General features: G+C 37.3%; 1 protein-coding gene and 1 long non-coding RNA gene across 5 annotated transcripts; one reads left to right on the top strand and one right to left on the bottom strand.

Annotated features, from left to right (window-relative positions):
* Positions 1–3,250: 3,250 nt before the first annotated feature.
* LOC122821841 (prostasin-like) lies at positions 3,251–17,048 on the bottom strand. Of its 4 annotated transcripts, XM_044100095.1 has the most exons (11): positions 16,960–16,998; positions 9,182–9,258; positions 8,639–8,659; positions 8,348–8,513; positions 7,628–7,896; positions 7,395–7,540; positions 7,093–7,312; positions 5,599–5,770; positions 5,217–5,470; positions 5,035–5,132; positions 3,251–4,357 (listed from the first exon to the last, which is right to left on the bottom strand). In XM_044100095.1, exons 2-11 carry the CDS (start codon positions 9,198–9,200, stop codon positions 4,043–4,045), a joined length of 1,680 nt encoding a protein of 559 aa, XP_043956030.1. In that variant the 5' UTR covers positions 9,201–9,258; positions 16,960–16,998; the 3' UTR covers positions 3,251–4,042. The 4 variants fall into 4 exon arrangements, with proteins under 4 accessions (XP_043956030.1, XP_043956027.1, XP_043956028.1 ...); XM_044100092.1 differs by lacking the exon at positions 9,182–9,258 and having other exon boundaries at positions 16,960–17,048; XM_044100093.1 differs by having other exon boundaries at positions 8,639–9,258; positions 16,960–16,995.
* On the top strand, positions 12,555–16,950 carry LOC122821844. The gene is made up of 3 exons (XR_006369078.1): positions 12,555–12,718; positions 12,923–12,949; positions 13,044–16,950. It is a non-coding gene; the product is annotated as an uncharacterized LOC122821844 (long non-coding RNA).

The raw sequence follows: 17,048 nt of genomic DNA, 5'->3' as shown, positions 1-17,048 counted from the left end.
CTGGTGGCTTCTGAGGCTCATTTTAATGTCAAGAACTCCTGACCTGTTTAAATGGTAGCTCAAAGCAGCAACGTCTGAGGACTCCTTTCATTTTTCCTTATCGTAGTGAAGAAGTCCACTTGGCATTAATCAGAATAGCAGCCATGGCGGTATCTCTGGAGGAGCTGCAGGGTTGGTTACACTCAAAATTTTATGCAAATTTTGCAACTTTTATGCAAATCTAAAACTTCAAAGCTGTCAAAATTCACGATCCTTTTCTGTATTAATTACATCAGTCAGTGTGTCTGTTGCATCTTTTTATGACTCCAGAAACTGATTCCTGGTTTTCTTCTGGTTCCTGTTGCAGATTTCTGTCACATGTCTGACAGCAGGAGTTGTTTCTCTGCAGACCTGCTATTAATTTCATCAAGTTCTCAAAGTAAAAATCTGCAAAACAAAACCTAAAGAGACGCATTACAGCTGAACAAAGGTCATGGGGGTTTACTTAGTTTTATGGATGTTTTTTAGTTTGGTGAAACTACATGAAAAATGAGTCGCAGCTTAAATTAAAATTTTTGCATAAAGTGAATGTGGTTGCTTAGTGACAGAAAACAGGAAAAAACATTGCATATAACATATCTTTGTGAATCTCTTATCTCCTGATCTGAAAGATTTCCATTTTGCTCCTGCATTCAACACAGGAGCAAAATGGAAGTATGTGGGTAAAGCAATATATTTTTATGTTTAATGATAATTATACTGTTTATATCCAAGTTTGCAATGGATAAAATATGAACCATAAATGTAAACCTGTTTTTTTCCTAATTCCTTTCGTCCTTGTTTCACTTTTTTCTTCTTTTACTCCCACCATCTTCCTTGTGTTCATCCTTCCTTTGCATTTTTGTCCTCTTTTTCATTGTGTGTTTGTACTATTTTCTACATTTTTTAGTCTTACCCACAACCTTCCTTCCAGTTTCAGTTACAGAAATGTCTTCCATTTTAAAGTGAACTCAAACTACTAGAAACTCTAGAAAAAGTGGGAAAAGAAATTGTGTCTGACTAAAATCGCATCAACAATTCAATAATATTTACATAAGAAAAATTAATTTGAAGAAATTAGTTAAATTTTATGAAAAACTAAATTCAGAAAATAACAAAACCTGCTATTGTGGTTGGGCTTGTATGTTTTGAAGAAAATTCAGGCTCTCTGTTCCCAACATTTTCATTTAAAAAGGAAAGGGCGCCTCATAGCACCACCTGGTGGACAACCAGGGCTTCACAGCGGAGTACGTTTAGCGTCCAGCCTGTTGGAACGAGTTTATAAATGTCAAGGTTGAAGTTTGTATTTTTCCTCTGTTCAGATGTCTATCATCGTTTAAATACAATGTACAATGCTGTAAAAGAGAATGTATTTCTTGTGTTTTGATCAAACTTAAATGTTTATGATTATCAGACAATAATAACCCAATTAAACATTAAGTCAGCTTTCATTTTTCAAGGGGAAAAATGCATTCAAACCAACTTGACCATACACGAGAAAGTATTTGCCCTCTAAAAAAATAACTGGCTTAGAAAAAACAAAACAAAGATAAAATAAGTTAAAATTTCATTAATAAAGTGAAATAAATATACAAGATTCTAAATACTTTTCAGGTTTCCATCTAGAGTGAAAATAGTAGTTTAAGTGTCTTTCATCGCCAACTTCAGCTTCAACCGTTTCAGTTGTTTAACAAAATCATTGTTTGATTAATAACTACTGTTAAATGAAAGCTGAAATAGCTCTATGGCTGATTTCTGTCAGCCATCGCTTCTGAGTGGCTGAACGGCAGCAGCCGCACCACACAGGCTTTACGCATTTACCAGGCGGAAGAAAAAGTAGTTCCCATTAGGCAAGATCTCAATAATTATCGTCTGTATTTCGTCTCAAACTCTGGACAAGGAAAATGAGAGGTAAAAGTTTAAACTGGTGTTTCTTTAGTTTTCCATTTAAAGTTCTTAATTGAATTTTTTGAATAATTTAAACGTGAATACTTAATTCTTTGACATGAAACGCTAATAAATAGCTAGCGTTAGCCGACCAAAGATGGCGGCGGTCCCATTTCACAAACTAGGAACGGTTTCTGAAACCTTCAAGTGTTTGTAGGTTCCGCCTTTGTTGTAAAAATACATTTGCACATTTATTTCTAGTAAAAATATATTTTCGGACACCATTAAATTGAACTGTTAATGACTCTTTGAAGCGCGAATTCACTTTTCCGACCGATAGCAACGGCTGGAACTGCCAGAAACCATCGTGGGGCGATCCTGGAAAATTCTGGGGCGATTGATGTCTCAGTTTACATTAAAACAGAAAAAGTATTGCAAAACAGAGTATCTTATATTAAAAAAAACACAATTTTTAAAAATGGTCCCATTAAACAAATGTTGTATGAATGTTTCCCCCCTTTTTAAAAGTTAAAATAAGTATCAGTCACCAAACTGATTTCTACAGTCCCTAATGTAGCCAAAATGTCAAGTTTGTTATCTTTCGGTTGTTAAACTCCTTGGCAGAAACTCTTCACATTTTGAGGTAACAAAAAGGTATTCTGCTTGAATCCTTCTCCACACCTTGATTTTATTTTCTAAAATGAAGATAAAAATGTGTTGTTTGTTTTTTGTCATGTTTCTTGAGACTGTATTCGTTGTAAATTTACAATAAACTGCATTTAAACTCAGTGGGATTAAATTATGACCTCAGCAGTAAGAACCATTTTTAAATTATGACTGTTTAAAGGGTCAAAATGACCCTTTAAACAGTCATAATTGTGAGGATCGAACGGGGGTGTGCGCGTTGTGAGGATCGAATGGGGGGGGGGGGGGGTTGCGCGCGGGGGGTGCGCGCGTTGCATCTCGCATTTTTTCAGACGGGGTGCCGGCTTGCTGCGGGCCGGTTCTAATATCATCCCAGGGGCCGTAGAAAATCTTCTCGCGGGCCGGATGTGGCCCGCGGGCCTTGACTCTGACATATGTGGTTTAAAGGGTCAAAATCTAGCAAATTCTTATTTTTGTTATTATTTTTCCACTTTTGATGTAGATACCAGCTTTGGCTTAGCTTATAAGAAACTTTAACTTAGTTATTGGTATCTAGGACAAATTACAAAATATAATATGGGTGAAGAATATTTACAAACAGAAGTATTTAATGTATAATTTCTTTAAAGGCTTTACTATTAAACATAATAAACAGATAACAGGGACACACATCTGTAAACAGAATAAACCAGAGTAAAAATGAGTTTAATTTATTACTTTTATATATTTATTTTATTCAAGTTTAATCAAGGATTGGATAGTACACATGGTCACATCACAAATACAAAGCAACGCTGGTTTTGTGCATAGATTTTCTATCCGCAATTTTTTTAAGACAGCAAAATTATAATTGATATATAGATATGTTTATAATTAAACCTCAAAATCAAAATGTTTTAATCAGCATCATAGAAGTGAGCATGATTTTAGAAAATGAATGAACTGATTTGTTTTAATAAAGGAACAGAAACAAGTCAGATTTACAATCTGTAACAGTAATCAGATAAATCACACTTCAAGAAAACTGGAGAAGATTAGACATAGCGTTTTTACATTTCTGATGGTTAATCTTTTTAGATCTGATGCATTTATTTTATTTTATTAATTCTTTTTCCCCTCCAGGGGCTCTTTTGTGGGCTCTAGTGTCCCTTATATGACAGTAGGCTGACAGGAAAGGGGTAGAGAGAGGGGGGAAGACATGCGGCAAATGTCGCCAGGTCCTGGAATCGAACCTGCGACGGCCGCGTCGAGGACTCAAGTCCTCCAAATGTGGGTCGCGCTATCCCCTACGCCACCACAGCACGCCCCCCGATGCATTTATTTAGATTTTTCAAGGTTGATTTTACAACTATGTAAGGTTTAGCTTTTAAACTATTTTTGCTTTATGTTTTTTGTTTCTTCTGTGGATGAAAAAAAAAACGTTTTGAGTTTGAAAGTCGCTGCCAAACTGTTTCTCTGTTTCATATCTTGTAAATCAGAGTGTAAATGCTGCTTATCTGAAGACTTGGAGGCATAAAGCTAAGAGGAGAAGATGGCCTAAGAGGATGGAGGAGGAGTGAGGCATTGTCACTCCACCGTTTGTTGTGGCGATCGGGGTTGTGGTATTTGTGATGATGGTGGTGATGACAGTTGCTGGAGACAAGAGTGGTCCCAGTGTCTTGGTCAGGAAGGACTGAAAATAGCTCAGTTTTTCAAAGGTCTTCATGCTGGCTCGTTTCCTTCTGTTGGAGGTATTCTCCAATGAAAGCACCGCCGCCTGGAACCAGGAGCCGTCCTGCTTACACATGAGCGGACCACCAGAGTCGCCCTGAAACAGAGGGAAGACGAATCATCCACCAAATATACTGACTCAACCAACGATTATGACTGACAGAAAAAACATTTTAACAAAAGCCCCTCTAGTTTCCCCACATTCACACCTCCAGCAGCTGATGGTTAGAGTCCAGTTTTCAGTTATTAAGATCGTACCAAGAGATCATAAGGAGCTCTCCATGTCAAAACTAAATACAAGGGAAATGTTTTCAGACTAAAGCTGCTTAATTCAGTTTATGGGAGTTTGTCAGAGTTTATAGTAGATCCTGTTTACAGTAGATCACATACAAAAACATGCATAAAACTTTTAATTTATTTTGTAGCTAAGTGATTTCTTATTTACATTCACTGGTTAGAATGTGGGGCTAGGGTTATTCTTTATCAGGATACATTTTTGCCTTGTTCATTAAATAAAAATATAATTTCTGCATATAGCACACAGAACAAATACTGATATTCTGAGAAAATTACTGCTTAGAATGTCTTTCATTCTTTATAATTTGATGTTTTTGATAATATTCTAATTCATGGAGATGCACCTGAAAATAGAATATGATTGATCTCCTGTTTTTCTATTGAAATCAAACTGGGTACAACATTTTTAGCAGCTTAAATTAGGTTTTATAATGCTGGAAAACAAAATTCAGAATTCAACATAGACCACCGGTGTACCTGTCCCAGAGTAAAGTCTTCTGTGCAAATGGTGTCTGCTGCTGATGCATCCCCACAGTTTAGCACTGTTGTCTGGAACTGCTGCAGAGGTTCCTTCACTAAAGTTGGAGAAAATAAGGAAGCTGTAATTTCTGGTAAAGAGGTTTGATTCGTATTGGTTCTTATGATGAGTCCAGCATCACCTCCTCCTGCTCCAGAGCTCCAGCCGGCGGCCCAGCATTCGGCTCCCGGTGGGAATGTTCTTCCGTTGTCCAGGCAGATCGGCCAAATGTATCCGTTCAGGGTGGGTGGGGACGACAGCGTCAGCACTGCGATGTTGGTTCCTGTCAGGTTGCTCACGCTGATATTGACCACATCCAACGACACCTCAAACTGGTTCACGTCGTTCTGATATAGCCGACCCAACACGACCGTCCACTCAGAGGCGTTAGGGGAGCTGAGGGAGAGAGGATGGACTGAATTAGAGCTGAACAGATAATTACCTCACCAGTTTAAAAACTGAGTTAAGTTGGTCTCTATAACGTTGGCATCTTTCTTCTCCCATCATGCTCAGCTTCAGCGTACCCTGAGAAGCAGTTGGCGTTGGTCAGCACGTCTCTCTCAGACACCAGCGTCCCTCCACACACGTGCTGGCCGTTCTTCTGTAAGCTGGCCATCCACGGCCACGCACCGGCCAACGCCACAGACACTCCACCCGAAATCCTAGAAGCCAGTGGGGCCTGACCACAGACCACACCTGGAGGAGGAAAACACAGGTAGACAGAATGAAACATCTCTCACAAAACCATTTGTGATGCTTCATTGGCACAGATGTGATCCGGACTTTCAGAACTTCACCTGAAGTCTGCAAGTGAGGAACATTTCTGATAAATAACACTCAGAGCTGTCTGGGGTCTTTCTGCTGCTCTTACTGGCCGATGCAGAGTTTCCCCCAAAAACCTTGCTAAGGTCGGTGGTCGGGGCGCCGAGGCGGTTCACCATGTTTTTGTAATAAAAAATCAATTAATCAAATTTTATTTCTATAGCATCTTTCAGCAACAAGGTATTTCAAAGTGCTTTACATCATAAAAACAAAAATACAAACTCATAGAACACACAGTCAACATTATATTAATAAGATTGATCAGATTATTGGTTAATATTTCATAATTAGGGTTCAAAAGCATTTGATGTTCTGTCAATTTAAACGATGTTAAATCGACTGGAAATGTAAAATATTACTGGGTAATTATGTGAGAGGAAAACATCGTCAGTGAAAAGCAAATTAAACCCACAAAGACTTGAAAACAAGGAATAATAAAAAAATACAATTGAAATGTGTCGGCATCCAGTGTTGGCATAGTTACTTTGTAAAAGTAACTTTAATCTGATTACTGGTTACTCCTTGAAAAACTAACTAAGTTACATTAAAAGTAACTTTTCTAGTTACTTTCAGCAGCTGCTGACAGTAATGTTCCGCCTCCTGTGAAAATTACATTGATCTTTGCCAAAACTTCATTGCAAGTTATTTTATAGTGGTAACATCAACAGGTTGGACTGAAGGGGAGATTGTTTAATGGTTACAACAAACGTTAGTAATTTTTACATGTTTTTGTGTGTTTCTGTTGTCTGGAAAACTCTAAGAAGGGTTTTAGAGTTCCCCCTCCCTGACCCGGCCTCCAGGTTCTGTTTACTGTCGGAGCCCAGTTCACAGCGCTCCTCCTGCGGCTCCACAGCTCAGATGGCTGCACAGATTTGTGACACTTATCTTAATATTAAAGATCATAATGGCATTTAGTTGCACAACTTTAAAGACACGTTCATTGGTGGCTGATTCCACGTTTATTATGCTGTTCATATTGGTCTCCATGTTTGCAGTTTTATGGAGCGCAACGCGAAACTCGACGTCATTCAGAGCAAATACATTAACTTGACTTTAACAAAGACCCTCTATGACAGGCTACAGAAAGGAGACTTCTGTTAGCAAACATTTTTTGGTGCGATTAGCAAAGAACTGATACATCTTGTCATCCCTTTCACAGAATCACATCACAAAATCAATGAAATCAAGAGACTCACGCTGAGGTTTAGTTGTTGTTGTGCTGGAAACGCTGGACGGGAAGGTGATGAAGCCCGGCTGGTTGGTGTTGATAAAGCTGTTGATCCAGCCCTCATACTGGGATACTCTGGTGTAGACTCCTGGGAAATTTGGCTTAGCACATCCTTCTCCAAAACTTACAACTCCTGATTGAATCCAGCGGTTCCCCTGCTTGCTCACCATCGGACCTCCTGAATCCCCCTGGAAGATCAGAACATTTTTCCAGATGAGAAGAGAACTACTGTCTGCAGACAGTAACAAACTGAGGTAAACAGATGATCACCTGACAGGAGTCCTTCCCTCCCTCTAGTAACCCGGCACATATCATGTTGTCAGTAATGGCGCTCTCCCCGTAGCTCGACTTGCACTGTGAGTTTCCCACAACCGGCACCTCGACCTCCATCAAGTTTTGAGGAGATGGAAGAGAGGCTGAGGAGACACATTATAATTATTCTATAAGTGGTAAAACCTGGTTTATCTCTTCACTTCTCTGTATATTGTTGGTTTACAACCCACCGTCAGTCCCAATGTTTCCCCAGCCAGTGACCCAGGAGTTAACCCCGCTGGAGAAGATGCTGCCTGAAGCGGCCAGGCAGACTGGTGATATGTAACTGGTGAAGCTGACTGGTACATTGAGCTTCAGGAGAGCAATGTCATTGTTGGAAGTTTCAGTATTATAGTTGGGGTGACGAGTGATCTGTACTGCTGTCCGGGAGACTTCGTTTGGGTTGGATCCCTCCTGACTCTGTCGACCCAGATACACCGTCACCGTCTGACCCGTAAGCCTATTAAATGAAAACATCTAATTAATTAACATTTAACTTCATAACATCAAAATCCAGGATTTACTTGAAACACCTGTTGGTGAACTTTGTTTGTGCGCACTGTAAAACATTTAGTTGTGTCTACTATTTTCTACTCTTACGTCAAATAAAGAGTTTTAGATTTTGAATCTAAATGTGTGAGTTTGTGAAAGATAAACCTACAGTGTACTTACAGTGTAGATGTCAACACTTAAAGAACATTAAACTGAGTTTTATTAAATTATTTCAGACATTATCATACCCATGGTAATTAGTCATGGCAGTTTAGAGGTTTAAACATTTTGTGCCTGAATGAAGACGAGATCTAAACTTCACATATTTACAAGTGTAGCGTGAATGGATCAGAATCAGTTCATGGACTGATGGGTGTCTGGCCCTGGGAGGACGTGTTTCCTCTAGTCTTGTTGCCTACCTGACAAAGCAGTGAGCTGCAGTCAGCACCCACTGGTTGTTGATCAGAGATCCTCCACAGAAGTGGCTGGAGGTGTGCAGACTGGCCTGCCAGGGCCAGCTGCCTGCAGGAGCTGCTGCTCCTCCAACAATCCTGGTGTTGAGTGAAGGTGAAGGTTGACCACAAACTGAGAAAAATACAAATTCAACATTCACTCTGCTCTATTTTCATCCAATCACAGCAAGTCTGTCCCAATAGTTACTGTAGGAAAACTGATTTCATGTGTGAGGTTTTAGAGAAGATTTGACCTACCGGAGAGCTGAGAGTCACACTCTGAAAAATGAAGAGAACAAATACATACTTTCATAAATCTTTAAAATACATTTCTTTGATGTGTTTTTCTGTTTCAGTTCTGTACTAAACAGGAGCTCCTGTTTAGGGATGCAGTCTCACTGGGATGTGGCAAACAGGATGTACTCAGCTCATACACAAATACACAAATACTTCATAATAATTAATACTTTTTTAGAAGATTTTGTAACAGAAGCAGCAGAGTTCAGGTTCCTGGGTTGTGTTGGTTTGTGCATTTAAGTGTGAAATGAAACCTGCTTGTCCTTTGATCACCTCCAGCTGTGTATAGATAAACATTTTGTAACGATGCAACAATAAACTTCAGCGTTTTACATGATGGCCCAACGCAAAGCTGTACATAAAACTACAGTTTTCAATGTTTTTTACTGTTAATATTAGACAGCTGTGAAATGCATTTACATTCAACCTCATTAACTACAACACCCCTGAATAAAATCCTATGAAACCAGTTGCCTCCACATGTAACTAGTTAATAGGGTTTACCTGCATGTAATTTAATCATGGTGTTCAGTTGAAATATTGGAATTCCCAGTATGACGACTGGGAATGCCTAGTGTAACCTGCAACTCACAAAAACAGGTTAATTAATTTATACTATATATATATATATATAGGAAGTTGGGCCTAATCAGAAGATTTTAAATTCTAGGGAACCCAGGTGTGAGCAACAACAGAACACACAGTGTCTACAAGAAAAGAGCAAATATTTAATATAATAAACAATTGTGGATCCACATTTAGTTATTTACCACATTTACCAATTGTTTCAGTTATTGGTGTGAAACTGTGGAATGAATTGAATGATGAATTAAAGTTATGTCCTTTCTTGGTGAACTTTAAAAGAGCTTTAAAATGTAAAATGATCAAATCTTACGCTGTTATGTAGATCTATATATGTACTATGTACTTGAATCTGAATTTGAAGAAATCCTGGTAGGTTGTAAAGTAAAAAAATAGGGTAGGCAAGAATAAGCTTTGCTTCAGCCTATTCCTTTTTTGGTAAACTGTGGGTTTGTTTATTGTTCTTTTCTTTTTTTCTTTTGTTGTTTCTTGTGTTTAATGTGGACAATTTACCAAAATAAAGTGATTGATTGATTGATTGATTGATTGATTGATTGATTGACATTTAAAACAGACAAACAAATACTGCACACTTTTAAAAAAATAAATAAATAAATAAATTGAATACTTCAGTCTCCAATGAATCAAATGAGACTCCAATGAGTCTTAAAGTCTCTCAGCTGGTGACCAGTCGGGTCACTATCTACCCGTACGCCTGGTCCTCTGGGCTGGGGCTCGCCATCCAGGTTCAGGAGAAGAGTGTCTTGGAATCTCTGGCCCTCCAAGCCAAAAGTGTATCATACAAGCTCCAAAAAAAAAAAAAAAAAAACCTGACCGATGCTCTGAGCCTTCAACGGCTATTTTTCGGGCTTCAGCTGTTCACGGGGGAAACCCTCCGAGATCTAATAAAACCGAATTTAGTATTTTGAATTATATATTTAGTGAATTTATATTAATATTGTTTTCCTTACCAATTTCCAGATTCATCAATTTCTTTCTACCTCTTTACGGAAACGACCGTCAGCTGTTAGCTCTCAAGCCTGTCGAAAAGGACCTCGCTGCAGCAAACAGAAAGGGTCGGGGACGGACCTTTCCGTCAGTCCCATACCTTATTTGGAAATGGGACTATTACATTCCGGAAATGAAGGGGGCGCTGTTTTCATAATCACTAGTATAAATACCTTAAAGACGCGGGGTTAAGTGGAAACGAAGAAGAAAGAAAGAAGTTTAAGAGGTTCTTCCACTGGTGTTCGGCACACGATCAACAAAACCCACAAAGTCAAGAAAATGTAATTTTACCTTCTTCAAATTTTTTTCACATAGTAAATCAATACGCTTTTCTAGATTAGGTTGAAAATATAATTAACAGCTGTAAACTAGCGAAATTCGTAATTCATACGGGGAAGGCTAATTTTAGCATGTAGCATAGCTAATTATTATCCTGCAGGGCAACATTAGATAAAAATAGTAAAGTAGATAACATGTTTAGTTGAGAAATGTATGTTATACTCAAACTTTGTTTTTTATTTTTATTATACAGATCCACCTATCCATTTGGATCGGAGAGGAGATTCTCCCGTATTGCATGAACAATAAATGTATGTAAAACTACACTTGAAAAATATAAAATATTTTTTTACATACTTACCAGTTTTCTAGTGTTTAAGGTTAGAAGAAACAACATAAACATTTATCTGTGTTTTATTTTTTTATGGATTAAAATGTGTTCTTCATTCAGTTAAGTTACTGGCATTAGGTTGCATATCAACAAAATTTACTCAAGAGTTTTACAAATGGAAAAATAGTCCTAATTTTAATTAATTAATTTTTTTATTTTGTCAAAAGTTGCAGAGTAATTGAGTAAATCTAATTAGTTAACACCTGCCCTTGGCTGCTTGAGCAAGATCACTTTTACAATTTCAATTAATTTTTTGCAGAATATATATTTGGTATCTGGAAGCCATTGTGAGTTTGAAAATTAATTATTAAATCCTACAAAACAGTAACAATAATGTTAAAGAATATACAGTGATTAATTCAAACATGCCTTTTTTTCTACCAATCATTTGTATATTTCCTGACGTGTAAAACCTTTTTCTTTTATGTTAGTAGCTGTTACGTTGTGTCCATGCTCTGTTTTAAGTGGGAATGAACCACGTCTTGTTTAAACAAATCTCCAATGTATGTAGATGTTGTCTCACCTCTGTCTTTCATTCTCATACATGTTTGTAATTTTTATGTTGTGAAATATGCCCTTGATAATTTTTAACTTAAAAACTTTGTATCATCAGAGAAGTCTGTCTTCAGATGTCATCTGGACCTGGACAGAATCTGTTCTGTAATGATGTTAAGGTGAGATGTTCTGATGGGACACTTGTGGTTCTTTAGAGCTACAAGATGTTTATTTCCAACCATTCCTGCTTTAAATGTTTATAATCAATATGGTGGGTAAGGCTGTTTTCATTTACCTCAATTTAATTGTTATAATAATGACACATTAATTTTCTTCCCCCTTCTTGAATTTTCTCTTAAACACCACAGGGATTGTCTGAACAAGGACTGTCCAGCAACTGTTTTAATGTTTATAGTCATGGTAACATCCGCTTCCACCCAACATATTGTTGTATGGTCTTTATAGATGTAATAATCACATTTTTCTCAACAGTGTACGCTACTTTGTAATGGGAGCATCATGTGATTTCAGTGAGGTAAGGAAACAGATGAGTTTATACTTTCTGTTGGAGATTTCATTAAATGTGAACCTGTGAAATCCACAGGATGATATGATGACAATACAAAGATGGTCTCTCTCTCTCTCTCTCTTAAGAAACTTTCCTGTGAGGTAAGAATAATGGTGCTCTGTACACATCTGTTACACATCTGTCAGTTTTTTAAGAAAACCTTCAATTTGTCCTTTTTAAAAGGTTCAGAGAAGAACAACAAAAGGAGAGAGAGCAGAAAAAAGTTGGTGAAGTCAAAATGTGAGGTAAAATTCATCACTTTGTAGTTTTAAATCATGTCATTTGTATTATGTTCATTCACAGTGTACTTTTGTTCTATGCTTATTTTTTTTAAGTCCGAAAGAAAATCAGGATAGAAGAATTAAAAGGGTTGAAGCAGTTTTGATGTTATTTGGACTTGCATTCATCTTTCACTTAGACCAGTGGTTCTCAATTCCAGTCCTCTGCCCCCCTGCCTGCATGTTTTAGATGTGCCTCTACACCAGAACAGCTGATTCAAATGATTGCATGACATCTTCTGCAGCCACCAAGTACTACAGGAGCCTGTTAATCACCCAAAGATTCAATCCAGGTGTGGCAGAAGGGAAACACCTAAAACATGCAGGCAGGGGGCCTGAGGACCGGAATTGAGAAACACTGACTTAGAACATATCTGTATTTTTACAGACTGTGTGCTGATGGCCACACCTTCGCCAAAGCAGCCGAGGCACAAATTGAGGTTCATTTTTTAAATTTACACATAACTATTAATTTTGATTTGTGTATTTTTATGTGCAAATGAGACTAAAACCCTAAATGATTTAAATAAATAATCATTTTAATTCATTATTTGGACATAATTTTTTATACCATTAGAGATGAAAGGATAAGATACTGAGAGATATAAAGTATTAATTATTGTTTAATGCTCTTCACCATGCAGGTAGAAAGGATACCGCCAATCTTACAGGTAAGATTCATTCATAATCATATGTATCAGCCATTCTTCCTGTATGACAGTCTTGCAATGCACCTGTTTTTTATTTTGTTTTTTTTATTTTCAGATGCCTTTGCATGTGCTTGAAGCTATTCTCCAGGAGGTGATACTGGCACAGGGAGACACAGCTTATCTCACTTTGGCATTGACATGCAAGTCCTTTGAAGCCATTGTGTCTCAGCCTGTTTTCCAGAAGAAGACTCATTTTGCTTGGCTGGACGGTGAGGACCTTTGACTTTTTTCACCTAAAACATGTGAAATTAGATTGTTACTACATGAAATCAATTTTTCATTAACAGGTGAGATCAACTGGGGCAAATTTTCAAAAACATTCAAGGCAAAAAACTGGACTCCTTTTGCTGTTGTGACATGTTCTTCCTGCAACCAGCAATATAAAGACTGTGTGGGATTCACTGGAAATGGAAGACAAGGAGAGTTCCCTCGTTACTACTGTGATGTACCTGGACTTTGCCCTGAGTGCCAACATTGAATTCAAAGAGAATATAAGTTGCTTTCCACAATCTGTCACATATTGTTAGTTTTTTTTGTGACATGTCATTTGAAATCGTTTCTGATAAAGAATATTTAAGTTGTGCAGTCATCCTTTTTCATAATGTGTTCTTTCAATATTATTTACATTTTTGAATGTTCCTTTTGTTGTAGCTCAGTTGATTTACATTATTTAGTTTTCATAGAAATGGTGTCGTTTCCACACAAAGTTACATTGTGGCTTTAATTTGTTGGAGAGACAGTAAAACCAATAAAGCAGTTGTAAATACAGCGTTGTTTAACTATTGGATAACCTTGTTGGAAAATTTTAAATGCAAGCAAAGCTAATAACTTGCAATATACAGTGTTTCCTATACATTTTTGAACAATGACTGGAATCAATATAAATTTTCTTTACAAACCTGACATACAGACAAGTTGTTTATGTTTTAACAGTCAGAATCAACTTGTTTTTTTTTTATAAAAAATAAGTTGCAGAAACATATTGTTCAGATGCAAACATAAGATTAAACAAGCAAAGCGAAGGTGTAATCAGGGTGGAGGTGATGGAAGCTCAGGTGAGGAGCAGTTGCACACATCAAGCTGGACTTTATGAAGGGTGGAGGACATGAGACCGGCGCCGTTAGGCTGGGAGGGAGGCACCTGATCAGGTGATTGGCTGAGCAGGTGAGATGAAGACAGTTATAGTTAGAAATTACACATTGGTTTAATTTATGTATCCAGTGACTTTATTCATAAAGGTTTTCATGTAGAAAAAAGATGATTCTCTGGTGGTTACCAGCACAGTGTCTACTACCGGGATCAGAGCGCCGAAGATTATTGTCAAATGAAATTTCTAAAATCTACTTTCTCTGCAAGTCTTTCCAGGTTGAAGCTACGTTTAAGTTTTTAATTAATCACTTTGGGTTTTGCAACAATTGGATATTCATGTTTTTGGAGTGCAGATTATGAACTTATTGCAATTGATAAAATTAATATGGTATTTCTAAATGGAATAGTGGGACACCAGTCAGTTTACTGGTTGAGCTGGAGTCCTTATAGGAGACATTATGCTGAACTATGATAATTGATCCAGGTCACCTGCAGCCAAGAATATTCTAGTTACAGAATGTCACTTGTTAGAAGTTCAGAAGTCCTTTGGTTTGTTTGTAAATTATATTCACAATGAGAATAATAAGAAAAATATTTGGCAAATAAACAACAAAAGTGCACCGTGAATGGATGTACTAAGTTGGCCAAAATTGTTGAGTAAATGTTTTACTGACCAAACCTCTTTTCCATCTAGTTCTTAATAAATAAGCCAAAGGCTGTTATATTTTAGATTTTAACTTATTTATTTTAAGAGTACCATTCACGACATCAAAATATATTATTTGAACTTCAGCACCAGCAAGTATTTGTTTATATCTGTTTTCTTAATCAGCGATGGACTGGGGATCTGTCCAGGGTCAGCAGCCTTCATGACCCCACTTGAGGATAATTCATAAAAATTAATGGATGGATAAATGTGCTCTTAATGTAATGTACATTTGTCTCCAAAATATTGATTTTATTTTATTTTTTATGACTTTTGTTAGAGATATATAGGATGTAAGGATAGATAAATACATCTACATAATGATTCCTTATTGTTGCTTATTTTATATTGTTTGTTACTAATATAATTTTAAATAAAGATTTAAAAATTAAAAGGGACATACCACGTGACAGACATGCCACGTGACATATCACGTTTTGTAGCCATTTCTTTACTGTTAAATTTGTATTTTTAATGTTGAAAGTGTTCTTGGGTGTTTTGAAAGGCGTTGTCAAATAAAATACGTTATTATTATTATAATTATTATTAAACGGTCGGTACAGGAAATAGTGTCACTAGCGCCCCCTTCAGTTCCGGAATGAAATGGTCCCATTTCCATATAAGGTATGAGACTGACAGTGGTCCGTCCCCGCCCCTTTCTGTTTGCTGCAGCGAAGTGTACTTCAGCCTGTCTGCCGCGCTCCGAACGAAACAACCGCCAGCTGTTAAAAAGGGGCGGGACGATCAACCCCATTGGCCGACACGAAACCAGACCGTGCCAGCCATTGGCTGCCTAATCTGTCAATAGAAGCTAACGCTAAAAGCATATTTCACATTTTTTTTGAAGATTTACGTAATTATCTTTTAGCTATTTTGGTAGAATAAGACATTGAATCAACATCTATTATTTTTTTCTTGTGTTTTTAAACACTGGGTTACACTAGTCATACGGTTCAGAAAGGAAACAGGTTCTGTTTGTTCTGTTGTGGGTGGAAAACCAAACCTGAGGATCAAGTGAAGATGCTGGCTGGAGCTGCTGACAGTTCTGAGTTCACTAAAGGTCACTCAGCTGGGAAGAAGCCACTACGCTCAACGCAGCTTCAAATGCAAGATTACAGTTTGCAAATCAGAATGTAGTTTTGGTATTGTTCATGTGTGGATCGAGTAAATTAAAATGTTTCCAGACTCTTTCTGTTTTCCTGGTGTGTAAAACTCTGACATTTTCCAAAAACAGTTTCTCAAGAAAGTGAAATAACTTTCAGGCTGATCATTTGTAACAGACGGTGAAATGGACCAGAAAGCCTCCTGTTGTCCACTGTAATGTGGTTTTTCTGACCACCATCAATTGGCCATGTTCATGTTTGGAAACAAAGTCAATATTTGTGACATTACCTAAATTTACAGGTAAAAAACATCACTGAGTTTTTCTCAACAGTAGCAATCACTGAAAGTCCCGGACCCGGCGACAGCCTGCGTGTATATAAAGGGACACTAGAGCCCACAAAAGACCCCTGGAGGAGTAAAAAAAGGTCTTCTGTAATGAAAAAATAACAGTTTTTTAAGCTGGTCGTGTTCATTTGTAACTTGTCGCTTATCATATGAGTTGTTTTGAAACCTCAGTGGTTTCCTGTTCTACCAGTTCATTTCTGCATCTGATTCTGATAAATGAAGGTAAAAAGAATTAATATGTAAAACATTATTACATTAACATTATGTACTCAGGACTGACAGCTGTTATTCACTCTAGTGAGTCTGGAAAAATAATATGCCACTAGTATTGTTAGGATGTCTTAGTTTAAGCTCTTACATCGACCTTTTGGACTGAACAAAACCTCTGCTCTCTTATTCATGCATGAAACTAAAAAGCTTAACAGTGTTTAAAAGCATTTTTAAAGAGCTTGCTGTATCAGGTGCTGCAGATGTCAGAAGAAAAGTTACTATTTCTGTTTTAGATTAGAATAAAACATTCACAAACAATTTAGACATTAAAACATCTTTAAACTTTCCAGAAGACAGGTGCAGACGATCGATTCAGTTAGTTGTTTGAAAATCGATGTTTCCTTTTATCTAACCTTATATTTTTTAAGGTTAGATAAATCTGTCCTTACTATTCAGTCTTTTACACCTGGCAGTAAAGGACATTTCTGTTCACTTTTTCTAATCTTTGTTTTCTTACCGTTGATCAGCAGCGTCAGCAGAGCCGCCACACAGATCATCTCGTTGAAGGCCATCACTGTCGCTTGCCTGCAGCTGATCTGCTCTTCC

The sequence above is a fragment of the Gambusia affinis genome, linkage group LG19 (assembly GCF_019740435.1).
Source record: "Gambusia affinis linkage group LG19, SWU_Gaff_1.0, whole genome shotgun sequence".
Lineage (NCBI taxonomy): Eukaryota > Metazoa > Chordata > Actinopteri > Cyprinodontiformes > Poeciliidae > Gambusia > Gambusia affinis.
Note: the sequence above shows the minus strand (reverse complement) of the source record. Positions and strands in the feature narration are given on the sequence as shown.